Here is an 18,530-nt window from a genome sequence, read left to right as displayed (position 1 = left end):
AATGTCGCTCATCAATGTTACTAGGTAGCGTTGTGCGGTAACTATAATGCAGCACACGACAAAAGGCTGTACCTGTTATAACACGTTGAACCGACGTTCCTCCATTGCGTCAGAGGCAATTATAATTCTGCCAAGCACCGTTAAAAGGAATACTTTATGGCCCAGTGTAACTCTTTTGTAGCATTTAAAATCGTTACTTAAATACTGACAACACTACAAACAGCCTTCTTTTTAACATCTATTTAAGTGGCAGTTGGCAAACCACGACAAGCCTGTTCAAACGTGTTCATTGCTTTGATGTGTCCCTGGGAAACACTTTCGTGGTATTGTTAGAATGTGTAGTGTTTCTGTGTAGTGTAGTGTTTTGTCATTGCGGCGATTTGCTGTCAAATTGATTAATTTGTTTGCGTTTTGTCCATCTGCATGTTTTCTTGTTGCACTGTGTTGAGCTCACAGGGGCACTGTACATTCACCTGTGACACCATAGATTGACATTCAGGCTGGTTTATGTCAGTTATAATAAAGGTTCTTCAATATGTGTAGCTGACAAATGAAGGACAATATTATTGGTTTTTTTTTCTTCCACCTTTATTATTCAGTTGGCGTCCTCAACAGACTCCAGCAAAATTACTAACTGAAACCATTTCCACAATAGCCTGATGACTGTCAGTTAAACATAACTGAGTTAATGTCTCACTCATTTTGAGTCGAGTCATGTTGTGTTTCTGGGATATAAAAATGACTAACCAGAGGGGAAAAAAACCAACAGATCACTGAGTGAAAGTATGACATCTTACTTGGGTTACATTTTTTCCAGAAAAAGAAAGAAGAAGAGTGTGAACTCTTCAAATATATGTATAAAAAACATTGCAGGGTTGTAAAACAGACCAGGGTGGTTTAAACAGCTAGATAATGCTACTAAAGACTGGTAATGGAAAAAAAAACAAGAGCTAAGTGGAATCTGATGGTAGTCATGATCTGAACAGTCTACTTAATATCATTTTGAATATGGCACACACCTTTTGGTCCATGTACGCACTTTTTTTCTGGATGCTTGAATGGTTTTATCTGAATGCAAAGCATTTCCCATGGCTGCCTTGTCCTTCCTATCGGTTTTCAAGCTGAATGTAGTTTATTAAAATCATGGCAATACTGTACTATACAGAGTTAGGAGATTACAGGAAGTAGTCTGGAGTGCGACGAGTCACATGAGGCTCCCCTCTGCGAGGCGCAGGATCGAACTGCAGGCTGGAAAACAAACAAAAGACAACTTCATCAGGAGGCTATGCGGTCTGATCCATGTTTGACCTACATTCTTGCTAAATCAAACTAAATAGATACATTTCTATTTTGTATCCAAAACTGAACTCAACACCTGAAGTGAACATAAGTAAACAATGATTTCCCTCCCAAATGCTGCACCGCTTTGCAATATACCGAAGTTAATGTCCACCGTGATGCATCCTACCAGGTGCGTCTCCAATCTAAATACATGCCATTGCTTCATCATGTGACAAGCCCCGGAGTCAACATCTTGTTAACCTTAGAGGGAAAACTTTGGGATTTTTCAACCGGGACCCTATTTTTTTTTTTAGATGTTTTTGGGTTCAAACCTTTACTACAAACGATCAAACCATCAAAATCAGTCCACTATTGAGTTTGAACGCTATAACTGGCAACCATAAAACGGTCCACCGTCATTTTCTACAGTTTCTTTACAGTAATTGAGGTAAACAAATTCCAAAGTCCATCTCTGTAGGGATCCTTTCCATGTAGTCAGACACTTATAATCACATTATGAGCATGTCAGTGGCGAAAACAAGCAGTTTACTTTGACACATATGCTTGCCTCATTTAGATCGTTATTTGTCCTATTTTTAGAATTTTCTGGAGCCAAAGTTCCCCTTTAAGGTTAACAAGATGTTGACTCAGGGGCTTGTGTCACACAATGACGCTATTTCAGTCAAGACTGTTGCCCCTAGATTTGGAGAAATCACCAGAATGAAAACCTTCCCTTTTCTCCCCATCCCATCTACATGAAACCCTTGGAACTCCTTTCCACACTCGACAACCTTGCATTTACACAGAATCCTTAAGTAAATCAGGTCAATACTCCAAGTTGAACATTAAAAAGTTTGACCCTTTTCACAGTTACTTACAAGGAATACTTCAGGGTGTCATCAAGCTCCATAATAGCTGCCTGGTTACCACATCGATAACAGTAATTGGGTGCACTGAAGATCGTTACCACATTACGATCATGACACCAGTTGTACCCCTATTAAAAAGAGAATGGAAAAATGTTCATGGTCAAAAACCTGGTATTTTTTGGTATTTGTGACTTTCTGCAGACTACCAAAGACGTTCTATTAGGCAGAATCATTTAGTAAACATCTCAGCATGTCAAAGGGAACTCACCTCCATGACAAGTTGGTGAGCTCTGGACACCAGAGTAAGGCCATTGGCATGGTTGAATGTTTCGGATATGTCCTGCCCGAAGGTGTAGCCTGCACCTCGGGGAGAGATACCCCAACCCCCACGGTCATCAGGATCTGACCACAGCAAGTCACACATGGGCCCCTATGGAGACAGAAAGAGATGGTTTCTAAGCAAGATGTGTTTCGATTACTTGCAGTCAGATCCATTAGGGCTGTTCAACTCATGTCAATGTCTTAGGTAATCATTTATTTATAAACTGCTGATTACCAATACTGATTGGTAGCTGCACAGAGAAGGCCGTCACCAAGGAAAGCAAAATTATGGCCAAATTCTTCGCTACCATTAAAAACTGAAAGCTGTGCTGTAATTACTTAGGCATGGGTGGTTATCAAAACCCTAGAAAATAATCCATGATCCGGGAAATCAAGAACAACCCTGTGAATCACTGCACCAAAAGAATGTCTCATGATCCACCATTCCAACAGTGCTCAAGCTGGACATGTTGAACTGGTAGAACTGGTAAATTGTTAACCCTTACACGCCTGAAGGTTGAAACTCGACTGAAACTCCATGGTAGAGACATACAAGCAAGTAGACGTGAATGCTACCATTGCCTTTTGCCATAAATACATCATTAGAGTATCATAAGTGTTTGAATGCATTAAAGACACAAAGAATATCTGTTAAAAGGAACAAAACTTTGAAAAGGATTCAACTCTTCCCGAATCATGCAGGGAACAAAATTTTACTCATACCTCATGGGGAACTTCCTGTAAACGGTCCAAAGCTCGAATGTGATCCAATGTGTCTATGGATGGCGACAGTCCTCCATGAAGACAGAATATCTGTTAGAAACAAAAACAAAAAGGTCAAGGTGAGAAAACTTGCTCCATATCCAGATCAGCAAGGGCCTTTGTGGAAATACACAAGTCAGCATTTGAGCATGGGAACTCTTACCTGACCATCTACCAAGGCAGTGAGAGGAAGGTAATCGAAGAGGTCTGTGAAGTATTTCCAAACATTTGCATTGCCATATTTCCTTAGGCACTCATCATAGAAGCCATACACTTGTGTGATCTGTCTGCTTTCATGGTTTCCTCGAAGAATTGTTATACGTTCCCGGTACCGAACCTAAAACGACAGTAAAAAGAACACTGAAAGGCTGGCCTTTGCACTCACATGTTTTAGTTGTACCTGAGGGATAGCATGGGCATAACTTGCATAACAAGGTTACAATTTAAACCTGGGCAGTACTATTCTATAAAAGGTATATGACTGAAGAGTTCATTTAGATACTGTACCATGCAAGAAAGTAGTTTGTTTTACCATGAAACTGTAGCAGCTGTTTGATTTGTTTACACAGGTATAAAGGAACTCTTATTATGGGTACATTTAATAAAAAGAGAGCAAAGAAAATATGTTTGGATATGGTAATCTCGTTCTTCAAGTTCAATGGGCAAATGTGACAACTTACCTTAAGACCTACAAGGAGTGTGACAGTTTCCACAGAATAATAGCCTCTGTCCACATAGTCTCCCATGAACAGGTAGTTTGTGTCGGGTGACTTCCCTCCAATTCTGAAGAGCTCCATGAGGTCATGAAACTGGCCATGGACGTCGCCACATACTGTGACTGGGCATCGTACCTCTTGGACATTAGATTCCTTGGTCAATATCTCTTTTGCCTGAAAAAAATAAATAAAAAACAAACTGGCTTGTAAATAAAGAGCAGTCAGTAAGAACCAATGTTTCCATGGGGGGGGGGATTATCCTCAGACTGACAAACCGAAAAGGATTTAGTGAATATCCAAGGAAATCACTGGTGTTTTCAAAGTAATACATCTGGCAATACCAGTGGTGATGAATTAAGGGCCTATGATTTCCGCAATTTCAAAAACGATGGGAGGGAAATACATTTTTACCCGCATGAGTGACAAAGGCACATCAAAGATGTTGTCACAGACAGCTTGCCAAAGTAAATGAAACAACAACGCTCTAAATCTCATCAACCTCTTGCGTTCCGCAAACAGGAAATACAGTCACTTGTTGTATACACAGGAGAATAAAACTGGCCATTGGGGCAATATGTTTGCAATATTTGTATTCTATAAAATTGAATTGAAAATTATGGTAAATTAAACTATTTGTAGTCTTTGGGCTTATACTACCATTGTTTCCCTACACTCCATACCCTATTACAACATAGGTCTATCACCTAGACAGAGAGCAACAAATTAAATGGATTTCATATGGCCCTAATGAATCTCCACTCCTAATTGTACAGAACGACTCATTTATAAAGATCTTCAGTCATAAAGAACAAGAAATCTGTGACCCTTTGACACATGGGGCCGTTTTGTCGCTGCTGCTAACCACAAATGTCAGCAGTCAAGTTAAAGATTTAGGGACTATAAGGAGCTTGGGACATCATAAATCCCCTGTTGGGAGCAGATGACGAGGGAAAACCATGCTAATGGGTCACCAAGAGTGGGAGGGGGATGGTTTGGGGGAGGTCAGGGCAGGGCAGAGCAGAGGATTGAAGGGGGAAGCATCACAGACAATAAGGCTGGAGAGATACGCTGCTGATGACCTAAATTCACACATAGCAACTTCCCATCCAGATTCCCAAAGCCATGTGCCTTACAGTCTACAGAACTAAACTAGTGAAACACACACAACACCGCCGCCTGGACATCACCACTTTAACCATTAACCCACAGAAATTTGACCCAAAACAAATCTGCCAAAAACTGCATTTCCTACGGCTGTATGGCCAAATCTAGAAAAAAAATGTCATTAAACTGAAAACACAAAAAATGTAAACTGAATTCTGCAAAAAATAAATCATAGTTCATATACGAGATGGTTAAATACCTTTCAGCATCTGGTTCAGTACACATTTTGTTGATATTGCCGTATTTAGTCAAATGGCTACTAGTGAAACTGACATCGCAATGCACCAATTCAAAACTACCAAATGTAAGACTCCATGATACAGTTATGAAAACAATTTAGATACCCGTAAAATGCTATTCTGTATATATGCTCATATTTTACACCAAATGCCAAATGCAATCACCAGTCCATAACGCACCTGACACCAAATGAATGGTACCTGAAGCAGTGGCAGTGAAAAACTGCATAATCCTACACCATCAGGCCAGGAGAATTAGAATTGGCATAAAAATGTTTGTAATCTGTTAATTTAGTGTTGAATTCTGCAAACACATAATCGTGAAAAACTGGAGGGACTGATTAATGGACTCTTAGGTACAACACAACACCCGTGTGGTTGTAGATAGAAAGTGACCATGGCCAGGTGCATAGCTGCCAATTAGTATTAATAATTATCTCCAGTCATCTTTCATTTTACACTGGTTTAATGCATACCAGATCACCAACTGCACTTGAAGCCTAGCAAGGTGAACTGTATATATCAACTCCGACAGGCAGGATGTGTTGTGAGCCTTGCCATGGTGCTTCGTAACACTAAGTATAAGCTACAGCCTACATCTTGTGCAGCAACAAGCATATCTAGACATCACACTGGGTCAAAAAGCTTCGTAAATAGTGGTTAAATCCTTTCAAAGACCCTGGCTTCATACAAAACAAGATCAAAAAGTGATGAACGGTATACCAATACTAGAAAGGTATAGCAGTACCCTGCAAATTAAAAACAGGACGTTACCCACATTTTATTAGTATCAACACTTTAAGAATGACAGTGTTTTAATAGGAGACGTTTTTTCTATGAGCTGCGTCGATGTGCAACAGCGGGCCAGTCTCTGTGAAGCGTCCTGCTTCCAATCCCAGCAGGCATAGGTGCCAACCATTGGGGTTTTTTTCATGCCAATGTTACCGGATTTGCCGTTCGGATGCATATGCAACTTGGTGACAGAAGATGCATGGCTGAGGATTCAAGTGCCATTGCCGACCGTCCACGACTTGTGAACAAAGCAGACACACTAAGCGAAATATGGGATTATTTTGTTTACATAGTCAACAGTCAAGGCAAGCCCACGGACACCACAACACCCGTCTGTAGAAGATGCAGTCAGGCAAGCCAATAAAATGAGGAAAATAAGCGTATTCACATTTGGCCAATTGGTGTAAACACCATGAATTCCGTGGTTAAATACCTTGTGATCTGGAGAACCAGCAAGCTCACGAGGTAACAAGCATAGAATCAGAAACAATCAAGGAGCTAAAGGACACAATACAAAGAATGTTATGTCATCTATTATGCTATTAGTTTTCCTGATGTTTTATTTTTTCCCATAGTATCATTTCAGTATTGATATATTTCAGGCAGGCATCATCAAGTCATCATTTTGGTATTGTGGCAAAACTATATCCAAATAGTTATAACTAAAACACCCAGACACATAGACATAGTTATAATTAACAGTCCATTTCAAGGTTTTATGGGGACATTCTGCAAGGTCCACTTTTTCTTTTCCAGGTTCTGAATTGTGATCCGTAAAACTAATGTCTTGCCAAGATAACTGACTTCTATAGGAAGTCATCGTCACCTTAGAAATAAAATGTACCGGTCTAGATTTTATATGTTTAAGTCGAAGTCCTTTGAGTTGCTGACCCAGCATTACAGCGATATTTACGCATGTCTAAGCTTAAATCTAAGTAACGGTAGAAGATGTCTCTATACAAGCCTATTGAGAGCAAGAGGATGTTTTCCACACCAAAGGTGAGCGGTACTTAAATGTCTGTCAACTGTATTGACGCAGGTTACATCAACGTTACCTTGTCTACTGGATTTAATATTGAGCTGCTCAATATTCTGAGACAGTCCAGCTGACCTAATTTTCTCTGGCTTTCCTCTCTACGGCCCATAGCATAGGCTAAATGGCGAACACAAGCGTTAGGGGATAATTGTGCTGTCAAAGTGATATGTCATGATTGGCGCGCATGTTGTGTTTTTATGTAGCCTACTGATATAAAGGGAGACGAACTGGTTATATTATGCCTAGGCCTTCACTTTAATAGCCCAATCCGGCATGGAGCAAAACTTTCACGGTAACCGACCTATCGTGCACAGAACATTTGATGTAGAAATGTGGACGACCCACCTCCGGCCACAGCCTTGTGAGTGCTTAACCCGCGTCGTATAAAGTCCCGTAAATCTTATACAGTGCTAGTACTTACTGGTATACCAGTAGAACATGACTAAATCGTTATCTGCTAGAAAGCTAGCATCAGTCAATTAATTTCCTTCTATCGCTAAGCTTTGGGTTAACGTTATGCTGTATTTATAATAATTTACACATCTCACATTACTTAGTGAAATAACTGAGACATGATCACCGACCGTAAAAATACAACAGAAAAAAAATCGAATGAATTTGCAGTCTGACAGCTAAGTAGGCTAAATTCGATTGAACACTATATTTCACGATAGTTTGTTTGCAATATATGTCATAATGCTATACATCAGGGGCAGTTGTCTTTAAATGAATCGCACTATGTTGGAACAGAGTTTAACTTTGCATTTCATTTGACCTGTTGGTGAATATAACGCGGTGGAATGTGGACGACTCAGAAAATGATCCATATACACGAGATTTACCATAGGAATCGGCGCCATTTTAAGAATGTCTAGCTTAGCTCGTTTGCTCGGTAACAAAACCTAGCTAACTGCTACTTCAGGAAGACAGTATCCTACAAACAGAATTAATGGCGTTGAGGAAAGATATCTCTTTCAAAATGACAATACAACATAGAGATACGGAACTGTAGCACACACCACAGTCAGAAGCTGCTATTTCACTGTGATGTTTGAAGAAATGTCATCTATTCACGTTAGCCAGAATAGCGCAATCAATTAGCTACCAAATAACCCCAGCTAGCAGGCTAGCCGTATCATTCCAAATGTAAGCAAACTGGGCAGCTGTGATAGCTTGCTAACGTTACCCATTTTGGCGAACTAGAATCGAAAATCGTTTGGTTCTTTTAAGCACTACTAGTTAAGTAAAATGAAGTAACTCAACAGATGGCACAGTTCTTATTCAACGCGTGCATAGACTTAACGCTTCATAATTTTCAAGAATCCGATCAAATGAGAAAACTTCAGTAGCAAGCTCCGTACACCGCCATCTTTAAACTAACGCTGGGTAGTAAGCTTGTATGTTAGCAATGGAGTGCCGCTGATGGCAGAAGGCTTGCTAGTTAATGGTTGCTGTGCTGTTAAGGATAAAAACATGTTATAGTTGAACTTAGAAAGAAAAAAACGAAAATGTAAAGCTTTGTACGAAATGATTGAATAAAACATACCTTCTCACACAGCGATTTGACTTGACTTTCTGAGAGCTGTTTGCATTCATTCAGTTGCTCTATCCATTGATCGATTTCCTTCGTAAACGCCTTTTCGTCCATTTCTGTTGTTTCAGCCGGTTCAGCTAGCTATATTTTTCGTTTTACAAAAAACTCCCACTGATTTCTGTACCCTCCCCCGTTTTCGGAAATTGCCTGTACCGAATAAAACTGGTTATCTAGAGAATGTGGAGCTACAGTCCCTCGAAATGATTGATAACTAAATCAAGGCGAGGAACTGTGAGGAACTGCGAAGACGTCAGACTTCTTCGTCCCACCCTTAGCAATCTATCGAATACTGCGTTTTCATTGGTCTCCCAACTGTGATGTTCTTTTTCATTGGCCTTCACGTAAACATTGTATGATATGCGCAAGAAAAAAGGATACTGCAGTTGCCTACTACCGAGAGGTACCAGAGTATGAGCCTCACAGCCGCGCCCTCAGACCATAGGCACTATTGCTATGATCATGCAATCACAGGTTTCTGTAACAACGTAATTCCTTTAAAATAATTGTGAAGTTAAACAACAAAACTGTATTTCAGTCTCTCTCTCTATTTATCTCTCTCTCATACACACACGCACATACTCCAACTGATATTTTAAGGGTATTTAATTTCATGAAGAATTCCTCAGATTAAATGAAATTTCTCCTTTTCTGTCTGAAAATCACCTGTGGATAAAAAACATATTAGATTATTGGCTAAAAACTGAAATTACTTGTTCTACATTTCTATACATTAGAAATGTATAACATTAACAGAGAAATACATTTATATTTCTCTGTTAATATTCCTTTAAAATACAAATGAAACACAAAGCTACATATTTTTAAGTATTAACCCTAACAAACCTTAACATGTGGTGGGTTATATCATATCGTCTTGACAACACAGTGGTTTAGGCTACCATGGATTCAGTAGGCCTGCGTAAAGCTGTTGCCAACATTTCGATCCAGCTTAGGTCCCCATAAAAGTAATTTAGCCTTGCCTAGTTCCAGGTAACTTAGGTAATTCTCAGTACAGACTGGTGAGTGCTGGTACTGGTAACCTCATCTCATAAATCCATCAGAAACTCAGCATAATGGTGATAATTCAGAGATATTTCAAAATGACAGGTAGAATAACAATGGTTGTTAATGGTTTTAGACATGCTGGTAGACCATTACATGGTCCATATATAATTTGTATGAACTGAACCCATTCATACTAGTCTTGACTGTGTGAGGTTGCAAATTGCATAAAAGGCAGCGCCCACATCATGTCTCTCCCCAGAGTCTTCTCGTGATACATAATCCAGACCAACAGAAAGCCTAGCGGCCTCTGCATCTCTGGTTACATTCCTAACCCATATATCCATCCTTAGGCCACTAGGTGGCACATGAACAACCAGCAACTGCGCCATTAGGAGACCCCAAATAAGACCAATGAAGTGACAAACACTTAGAACCTCAGCACCATCAACACACAGTTTTGAGAGAGGCATCCATAGAAACTTTGGATATGACTGACAAGCCAAGTCTGATCACTGGTGATAGCACTGCTAGCAGACTTGCAGTTCTACTGCTTTAAAGACCTTTGGCACTTGACATTTCAAAGTCTAAATTGGCACGATGTGACACTGTAACATAAACACCAGCATTCCAAAGACTGAGAACAACGAGGCCAAGACCCAAAAGGGAAAAAAAAAGAGCTTTATAAAGGGGTTATAAGACAGAACCACTAAATTACACTTAGTACACTTATACTTGGGGTAGAATTACTGTGTTCAAATTATCTAAAATAAACCTTGTACTGTATATAAGCAGGAGACATATAGGTCACCTTTGACCCTGCGACAGCATGCTTAACTGCTGCCAGTCATGGAGTCAACTGCATCATACAGTCCAAATTAAACTTGACATTTTCTATGAAGCCTCTATACAGGGACATCATTATATTTGTATTTGTACATGCTTGTATTTGTTTTCAATCTTCAATGTATAGCAGTTCTAAAGATAGACAAATTATAGTAGGATACTTGTACATCCAAATTGTTCAATTGAACAGCTTTAATGACCCTGGTGTTTTACCAAGTTGGAGCTAAGTTGTCAGAATAAGTTCTCAGTTTCTGGGTTACCTGGACCAGAGCAGTAAATACTTGTTCCCCCTCTCTCTCTTTTCTAACTGCTCCTACAGGATAGAACAGTCCTCTAATTTACTAGTTGATCCACAAATGATCAGAATAGTGTCCTTAACCTTACCTATTTATTTCCCAAGTCAGTGTCAAATTGAAATAATGTTGGTATTCTGGAGTCATCACATTTCCTCTGCTCTCTTCTTGAGTGCTTTGCTGGTTTTACTTGTTTGGAGGGGGGAAAAAACACAAAACAGGATATACTGGTGTTCAAAGAAAACCAGTTGTATCTATTATGTTTAAGATTAATTCAGGTGAATCCCAAAGAAACCCTATAGTCAAACTCTAACACATAAAAACCAAATAAAAATGTATGGTTATTTCTTGTTTCATAGATCTGTGTATATTTCATAAGAGTTACACCTCATCCAATTGAAGTAATCAAAAGGTGTTGTCGGATATTTTAATTGTAATACAGGGCAATGTTCCGAATTGACATCAGAACCTAAAACAGGGAACACTCCTTCCCTCCCACTATGAAGCTGTTCTCAATAGCGTGTGATCGCAAGGTTCTCCTTACCGTCTGTGTGTTTGAGCTCCATCTGGTGGCCAACTATGGGAAGGCCAGGGAAACGCACATCACCGACGGTCCGCACCTTTTTCTTGGTCATGCTCGCCATTTCCACCTGTAGTCCTTGTCCATCACATTGCAGCTAAACAGAAGATGACTGAAATGTGAGCTGATCTGAACAAATGTTATTACAAATTATACAGCACACTTCATAGTTAGTCTCTTTCTAATTTTGATAAGAAATAAAGCCTATCATCACAAAATCAATGTACACAAGCCTCTTCAATGACCTGAACTCTCCCCTCAGCCTGCTGACTGTTCACCAGTGCAATATCTGAGGGACTTGGTCTTCGTTTCACCTTGTTTGCCCTAAAAATCAATAAATCAATCAAGAAACCAGTCAGACAATATACATCAGTTAGTGCTCACAGACTAATTGTGCATTGTTGAACCACTTTTCTAATGCTATTTAACAATCACAAACTGACCGGGTTTTGTTGATCTCCATGGTGGATGAGACTGCTCCTAACAAGTTATTACACTGGCTGATTCGTGGCATGGTAAAGATGATTTTTTCAGCCATCATCTCAGGAGAAGAAGCTGTGGTGTGAATAACCGGACTGTCCACCATTACCCTCCCATGCCTCCAGCTGGCTCTGGAGTAGTTTGGCTCAGTCATGTCCTCTTTCCCTCGTCTGTCTTTTTCTATATCCTGGTATAGGACAGGGGCTTCAATAGGTCATTTGAGCCAATCATTTATGCATACCTACCCAGTGCTGACATTAACAGATGAATGCATTGTTTTTTGATCAAATCAAGATTGGTTTTAAATGAGATGGCATCATAAACATGCATGCCTGAAAGCAGACTGAGAACAAGAGTGCTTACTCTGACTCGTCTCTTGCCGGTGGACGATGAGCAAACAGACGGTTCCTCTGCTTGCTCCACAGCGCCATTGTGAGACCACTGAGTGTTGTAATATTTGGCATCTCTCATAACTGATGCCTGTATCTCAGGAATACATCTGCAAGTGGGAAGATCATATATTTTGTTGCTCTTTTCCAGGTACGATTTCATGCCCATAAAGTGTCCAAATAGTGGAAGAACTTTTCTATCTTCCATTGTTTTGACTCACCTTTCACTGAACTGGTCTTTAGTGAAGTATCGATGATTGAGCAGTTTGGCACAGGTGGCCCTTTCAGCCGGATCAATCTGAAAACATGCCTGAGAACAGAAAAGATTTGCTGAAACAAGAGATGGCAAAATACAGGTATGTTTGTCTTTATATAAGGATCTAAGAGCAAACCTACATCCACCAAATCAGCTAATATGATCGGGAGTTGATAGAATTTCTTTCTGTGATCTTTGGGAAGCTGAACGTTAGGAAGCCTGGCCATGGCAAATATTGGGTTCTTGAAATACAGGTCCTGTTGATGACGGGTTAAAGGACCTAGACGCATACATTCCATTATTGAAAGAGTCAACATTGAACAAAACGTTTGAAATGGTAGAAAATCAACTTGACAATATTGGCTCTTGAAACAAGTTCTATCAGAATTAGTCTTTGATGTCAGTCAGTGATGAAAAAACAAAGTTTTATAGAATGGATAACTTCTTCAGCCATTACAAGTTTACAAGTGTATCTGACAATTTCAGCAAATCTTATACAGATAGTGTTTTAGTCTTCAATGGTATGAGTTCCTTACCCACTTTGCAGACAATCTTGTGTACCTGGTCTAGGTCAGATGAACCTGTCAGAAAAGCTTTGCTGGTGGCCATCTCTATTATCAAACAGCCAACAGCCCAAACATCCACAGGTCTGAGAAACAGGAAAAACATCTCTCATATCTGAATGAACGCATGAGAGGGGATAAAGGGGCAAAATACACATCCATTAAGCATGTGCCTAATACTCACTTGTTGTAGTTTTTGTCTCCCACCAGCAGCTCAGGGGCTCGATACCACCTGGTGGCCACATAATCAGTGAAGGGCTCACCAGTAGGTGCCAGCGTTCGAGCAAACCCGAAGTCACAGAGCTTGATTATGCCAGAACTAGAGACAAGCACATTCTCTGGCTTTATGTCTCTATGAATAATCTGTTGACAACATGTAACATAGAGTCATAAACAGGATTTCACCCCCAGTGATTTATCCCCTAATTTCCCTCAATGCAACTTGTCTATGTCTTTTTTGACCTTGTACTTTATTAGGTCACATGGTTGTCTATTGTCCAAATGGAAAATCTGCAGCTATAATTATCAGTCCTAAAATAGGCCACACTATATCAAGTACTTGCATTACTGGCGTGAAGGTAATCAACTGCTCGCAATATCTGGAAGATGTACTTCCTGAGACGTCTACTCTCCAAACCAGAAGGATGTCGTTCCAGGTCCTCCAAAACATTGAGATCGATGAACTCAAAAACAACATATAGCCGTTTCTTGTATCTGAATACTTCCAACATGTTGACAAGGTTTTCATGTCGAAATTGCTGCAATATACATTCAAAACAACTCCTAATTTCAGAACTAATAAGAAAGACACATTTATTATGAATTTATGTTCTGTATGACATATTTGGAAGGCAAACCCTGTTCAGTTTCTTCTTACCCTCAAGAGCTTGATTTCTCTCATGATCATTTTCTTCATTGATTTCTCCTCCTCCTTATCATTGAACCTTTTAATGGCCACAATGTGCCCTGTCTCTTTGTGTCTGCATTTCATCACTGTTCCATAACTTCCCTCACCAACTACACCAAGGTTGTCATACATATCCATCTTTTAGTATGGATAGCCCTGCGCAGTACTGAAGACTTAAACAATTATTGAAACTCTATTCAGTAGCTAAAAGAACGTTCATAGTTCTTATTGTTGACGCATATATTCCCACAGTTCTCTCGCCATCTTGTAAGCAAAATAGATCTAAACGCTACTTTTTACACCACTGCAGCTGCGCATACAATGCGACTCTGACACATCAGAACTTGGTGACCATGACAATAGACATGAAGTCATAAACAGGCTTTTTCTAGAAAGTTGGCTCACATCATTTGTGAATTTTATACTGGGTGGCAGACTAGCCTAATTATTGCCACTATTCAGCATGAAATAGGTTAATTGGCAGGACCATCAATCACATCGCCTCAATATTCAGATCTTGTAAACTATTGCAGTTACCTCAGCACAACGCAACTGCATTTCCCATTAGATGATGTAGCTACTAAAATAATAAAAATCACCGCAGGAATCAAATATGTTCGTTTCGAAGAATGTCCTTTAATCCTGTTACAAAGTAACCTGAGTCAAATAATTGTTTCGAATCGAATCCCTTGTCATTTTCCTGTGCAAGTATATGACGTCACTATAGTTGTTTGGGAGAAGAAAAATACAAGCCTTGCCACCACTGTTCAATCTTACCGGTGTCGAAACATTTTATGACATACAGTGAATTTCCTTGTGTCACTACCATGTCCACTCCAGCAAGACGACGACTTATGAGAGATTTCAAAAGGTAATATCAGTTTTAATAATAACGGTCCTGAAAAATTGCAATTGCATTGCAATTTCAGCATATCCTGCTTGCTAGCAAGTCAGCTTGGTGGACGTAGTGTTGACACAAAAGGCCTGTCGATTGTGATCATGGCGTATCCTTTGTGTATCCATTTGTTTAGATCGCTTTGGATTCATAGCATACTTTCGCGATGATAATGTTTTCATGCATGCGGAGGCGCATAGCCATACCATGTAATATTAACACTTCAGTAATAATTCCTATATCGTCAGCGCTAACATTTACCATAGCAATAAACTCTTGGCTAGCTAAAGCTAGCTACGTAGGCTACCTGACGTTACTGACTGAATGTTACTTAGAAAATAGTCTAACCATATCAACATGGCATAAACCGCTGCTGACAAAGGCAGAACACATTATGGATTCCTTGATTGCTTCACAATAGACATACATTTGACGGTGAGGTGGTTAATTATGCAACTAACGTCAATGTTACCAGGCTATCATTGATGTTACAATACCAAGGAGGAAGTTTTTTTGCTTGTCTCTATTTTTGTTTTGTTTTCCAGTTTCTTGGAGGTGTTATTTTGATAACATAAGTCATCTTATTTCCTTGGTTACCTCTTTACTGCTTGTTGCATATGCAAGGCAGTCTACATTAGTGGTCGTAGTAATAGCAAGCAGCTTGTCAGTCTGTTTCTACTTCAGGGTGAATGTGGAGGCATTGATGGGTAACACCAATTGGCATTTTAGGAGATGTGGTAATGCATTTGCAGCTAGTGTTCAATTGTTACCCCTCTCTTGTTATTCAAAATGAGCTGCAGAGTTCTTCGTTTGTATGAGCTGCAAGACATTTAGGTACAGTACCTTGGGTGTTGTACCTTGGTGTAACTCATACGTGGAAGAATACGTGCTACCGCCAGTTAGGACATATCAAAGGTAATACAGAGGTTAAGACAATGTGTAAAGGAGTATGGTCAGGCAAACAGAGCAGGTATATTCATGCTTTGTTCATTTCCGTTAGTACAGAAAAATTAAAATGCAAATCAGCTGGCCTCTGCGTCTTATACTTATACGTCCTATACTCAGTAAAGCTAGGCAGGCGCGAACTAACTAAATTACCTGCCATTGCTACGTCATGCATTCCCCTAGTGTGTATTTAGCCGCAGAGTTCAGTGAGATGAATGCATCTACATACTTTTTGTTTGTGACTGCTATTATTATTAATTAGTTAATAAGATTCTGCCACATTATGTACTTTGACATATTGTTGTTAATGTGACCACACCATCTATTAATCCTAATCCCTTATCACTGTCTAATATACATATATACACATATCAGCACTACAGAACTAATATATATCTGGTAAAGTGGATCTCACCATTTCACAGGTTAATGGGGATTGTTTGCACATAGATTTCTTTCATGTCCATAACTGCATTGAAATACCCTTTCAGTCTGAGAACCTGTATGGAGTAACTATTTTCCATGCTTTTTCTATTCTCAGGCTTCAAGAAGATCCCCCAACTGGTGTCAGTGGAGCCCCTTCAGAAAACAATATAATGTTGTGGAATGCTGTTATTTTTGGGTGAGTCATCAAAAGTGATTAGTAGATTGTTTTCTTTGCCCACAGGTACTCCTAGTTATCCTTACATGATCTCTTAATTTATCTGTTTGTGTACAGGTGTGACCAAAATCATTTTGAATACGTAAAAATAGCTAATGTGAAACTATGTAATCGGATGCCTTTCATGTATATAACAATGATTCCTTTGTTTTCAGGCCTGTGGGCACGCCATTTGAGGATGGTAAGAAGTCTCTGTCTCTTACAGTTCAGCGTGGAATATAGTACCTGTGTAGTTTGGGCATCAGCCAATAGACATGGTTAGGGCAGATATTTTGTAATTAAATGATGAAATGCAATGATGGACTTTGAAGTGAGCTATAGACAAAGCATCTATCTATCAAAGTAAATTAAATTAAATCTGAATAAATGCAGAATAATACTGGCTTTAACTTGCTGATAAGATACAGATCCCACAGACATATACTGTTTTCAGCTTTGCTTTAAAGGTGAACTTTCATCGGTCTAGAATAGAAACTTTACTCAAAGACAACATTCCTTTCATGCATTTGTGTTAGCTACTGATCTTGGTGTAACTTCTTCATGTAAATATGTGCTGTGTCAACATTCATTTACAATTCTTTAAAGTTTTCCTCTGATGTTTTTGTGGAGTCAATGTTTTTCTAGGTATTTCTAGTTTTAATTGTATGTCTTTCCACAGGAACCTTTAAGCTTGTGATAGAATTTTCTGAAGAGTACCCCAATAAACCCCCTACTGTTAGATTTAGCTCCAAAATGTTTCACCCAAATGGTAAGATTTTAAATACTGATTATATAAAATAAGTACTGACACATCAGACAGATGTCTTGATGGGGATGTTGTTTTACTGGTGGTCCATTATTTTAGTCTTTGTTATGTTTTTCATTGATGACTCTTGAAGTTGCTTGTGTACATGTCAGTTTATGCAGATGGAAGTATATGTTTAGACATTCTACAAAATCGCTGGAGCCCAACTTATGATGTGTCTTCCATTCTGACATCAATCCAGGTTGGTTATCTTGGCAAATGTTGCCTCTGCATTACATATCATGTTATTGACAACTATAACTGCGATATTGATTATTACGTATATATTCCATCTGAAATACAGCAGCACTTTTGAAACAGAAGTTAATGTTAGTACACACTGCATCCCCTCCATTCTTACTCATCATCTTTTATCCACTATTCAGTCTCTGTTGGATGAGCCAAATCCAAACAGCCCTGCCAACAGTCAGGCTGCTCAGCTTTATCAAGAGAATAAACGGGAATACGAGAAGCGAGTCTCTGCCATTGTGGAGCAGAGCTGGGTGGACTCGTAACACTACAGCGCAAGTGTGCCTCATCATTCTTCTGAAATATTTCAAACTTTAATTTACCTCATCGGTTTATCAAGTCATCATCAAAGAACTCAAGTGCCACAAGTAAATGACGAGGGAAATCACATATTCAGTCAGTAGGGTCTTATTACATGCTTGCCAACAGATTTTAAGACAAACAATATTGTGCTATTGTTATTTTTATTGCATGATGTGAAATAAATTATTCCAGACAGAATTTGTAATATATCTTTTTGGACTGATGCTGTTACGGTTGTTAGAGCAAAGTTGATGGATGGTGAGAATAGGCAACATTGTTTTAAGTGATGAACTGGCATTATTCTCACAATATTGTAAAAGGAATAGGCTTTACTGTTGTTGGTTTTAAATTTGCTGTCCGAGTTGTCCCCAAGATTGAGTGACTTTAATCAAGCTTTGAGTTGATTTACAGTCCAACATATTAACACACCATGACACAGAATGTAAAATAATTGTTAGCTGTTGCGTGAAATATTGGATTCATAAATAGCGTCCACAATAGCTTCCATAGTCAGTCGCACCTCCTTTCGTTAATTTACCCTATATGAAATACAATTTATACATATAATATGCTGTATAAAGATAATAAACATTTTTCAGACAA

The 18,530-nt window shown here is 39.2% G+C and overlaps 3 protein-coding genes across 3 annotated transcripts; 1 reads left to right on the top strand and 2 right to left on the bottom strand.

Moving 5' to 3' along the window:
- Positions 1-1,118: 1,118 nt before the first annotated feature.
- ppp2cab (protein phosphatase 2 catalytic subunit alpha b) lies at positions 1,119-9,074 on the bottom strand. The gene is made up of 7 exons (XM_012819582.3): positions 8,727-9,074; positions 3,914-4,123; positions 3,397-3,570; positions 3,195-3,284; positions 2,419-2,580; positions 2,160-2,278; positions 1,119-1,248 (listed from the first exon to the last, which is right to left on the bottom strand). The coding sequence occupies exons 1-7, from the start codon at positions 8,826-8,828 to the stop codon at positions 1,176-1,178; spliced, it is 930 nt and encodes a 309-aa protein (XP_012675036.1). The 5' UTR covers positions 8,829-9,074; the 3' UTR covers positions 1,119-1,175.
- A 260-nt stretch (positions 9,075-9,334) lies between these two features.
- On the bottom strand, positions 9,335-13,496 carry LOC105893189 (cyclin-dependent kinase-like 3). The gene is made up of 10 exons (XM_031571441.2): positions 13,368-13,496; positions 13,157-13,269; positions 12,761-12,900; positions 12,586-12,674; positions 12,339-12,474; positions 11,939-12,162; positions 11,741-11,819; positions 11,460-11,592; positions 11,007-11,104; positions 9,335-9,437 (listed from the first exon to the last, which is right to left on the bottom strand). The coding sequence occupies exons 2-9, from the start codon at positions 13,227-13,229 to the stop codon at positions 11,007-11,009; spliced, it is 972 nt and encodes a 323-aa protein (XP_031427301.2). The 5' UTR covers positions 13,230-13,269; positions 13,368-13,496; the 3' UTR covers positions 9,335-9,437.
- Positions 13,497-14,801: 1,305 nt separating this feature from the next.
- Positions 14,802-18,530, top strand: ube2b (ubiquitin-conjugating enzyme E2B (RAD6 homolog)). Its single transcript, XM_012819583.2, has 6 exons — positions 14,802-14,961; positions 16,472-16,552; positions 16,747-16,772; positions 17,250-17,339; positions 17,489-17,577; positions 17,762-18,530. The coding sequence occupies exons 1-6, from the start codon at positions 14,885-14,887 to the stop codon at positions 17,888-17,890; spliced, it is 492 nt and encodes a 163-aa protein (XP_012675037.1). The 5' UTR covers positions 14,802-14,884; the 3' UTR covers positions 17,891-18,530.

The sequence above is a fragment of the Clupea harengus genome, chromosome 8 (genome assembly GCF_900700415.2).
Source record: "Clupea harengus chromosome 8, Ch_v2.0.2, whole genome shotgun sequence".
NCBI classification, from domain to species: Eukaryota; Metazoa; Chordata; class Actinopteri; order Clupeiformes; family Clupeidae; genus Clupea; species Clupea harengus.
The sequence above is the reverse complement of the archived record's forward strand: the minus strand, read 5'-3'. Positions and strand labels throughout refer to the sequence as shown.

Bases quoted from the DNA above. Each gene is read 5' to 3' on its own strand.
- ppp2cab (XM_012819582.3), bottom strand. From the start codon at position 8,828: ATGGACGAAAAGGCGTTTACGAAGGAAATCGATCAATGGATAGAGCAA. The intron at 3,571-3,913 runs GTAAGTTGTCAC...CTGTCGTTTTAG, and splicing joins CACTCCTTGTAGGTCTTAAG to GTTCGGTACCGGGAACGTAT. The intron at 2,279-2,418 runs GTGAGTTCCCTT...TCTTTTTAATAG, and splicing joins CTCACCAACTTGTCATGGAG to GGGTACAACTGGTGTCATGA.
- LOC105893189 (XM_031571441.2), bottom strand. From the start codon at position 13,229: ATGGCCACCAGCAAAGCTTTTCTGACAGGTTCATCTGACCTAGACCAG. The intron at 12,675-12,760 runs GTAGGTTTGCTC...TTCTGTTCTCAG, and splicing joins TATTAGCTGATTTGGTGGAT to GCATGTTTTCAGATTGATCC. The intron at 11,820-11,938 runs GTCAGTTTGTGA...ATTGATTTTTAG, and splicing joins ATGGAGATCAACAAAACCCG to GGCAAACAAGGTGAAACGAA.
- ube2b (XM_012819583.2), top strand. From the start codon at position 14,885: ATGACATACAGTGAATTTCCTTGTGTCACTACCATGTCCACTCCAGCA. The intron at 14,962-16,471 runs GTAATATCAGTT...TTCTATTCTCAG, and splicing joins CTTATGAGAGATTTCAAAAG to GCTTCAAGAAGATCCCCCAA. The intron at 17,578-17,761 runs GTTGGTTATCTT...TCCACTATTCAG, and splicing joins CCATTCTGACATCAATCCAG to TCTCTGTTGGATGAGCCAAA.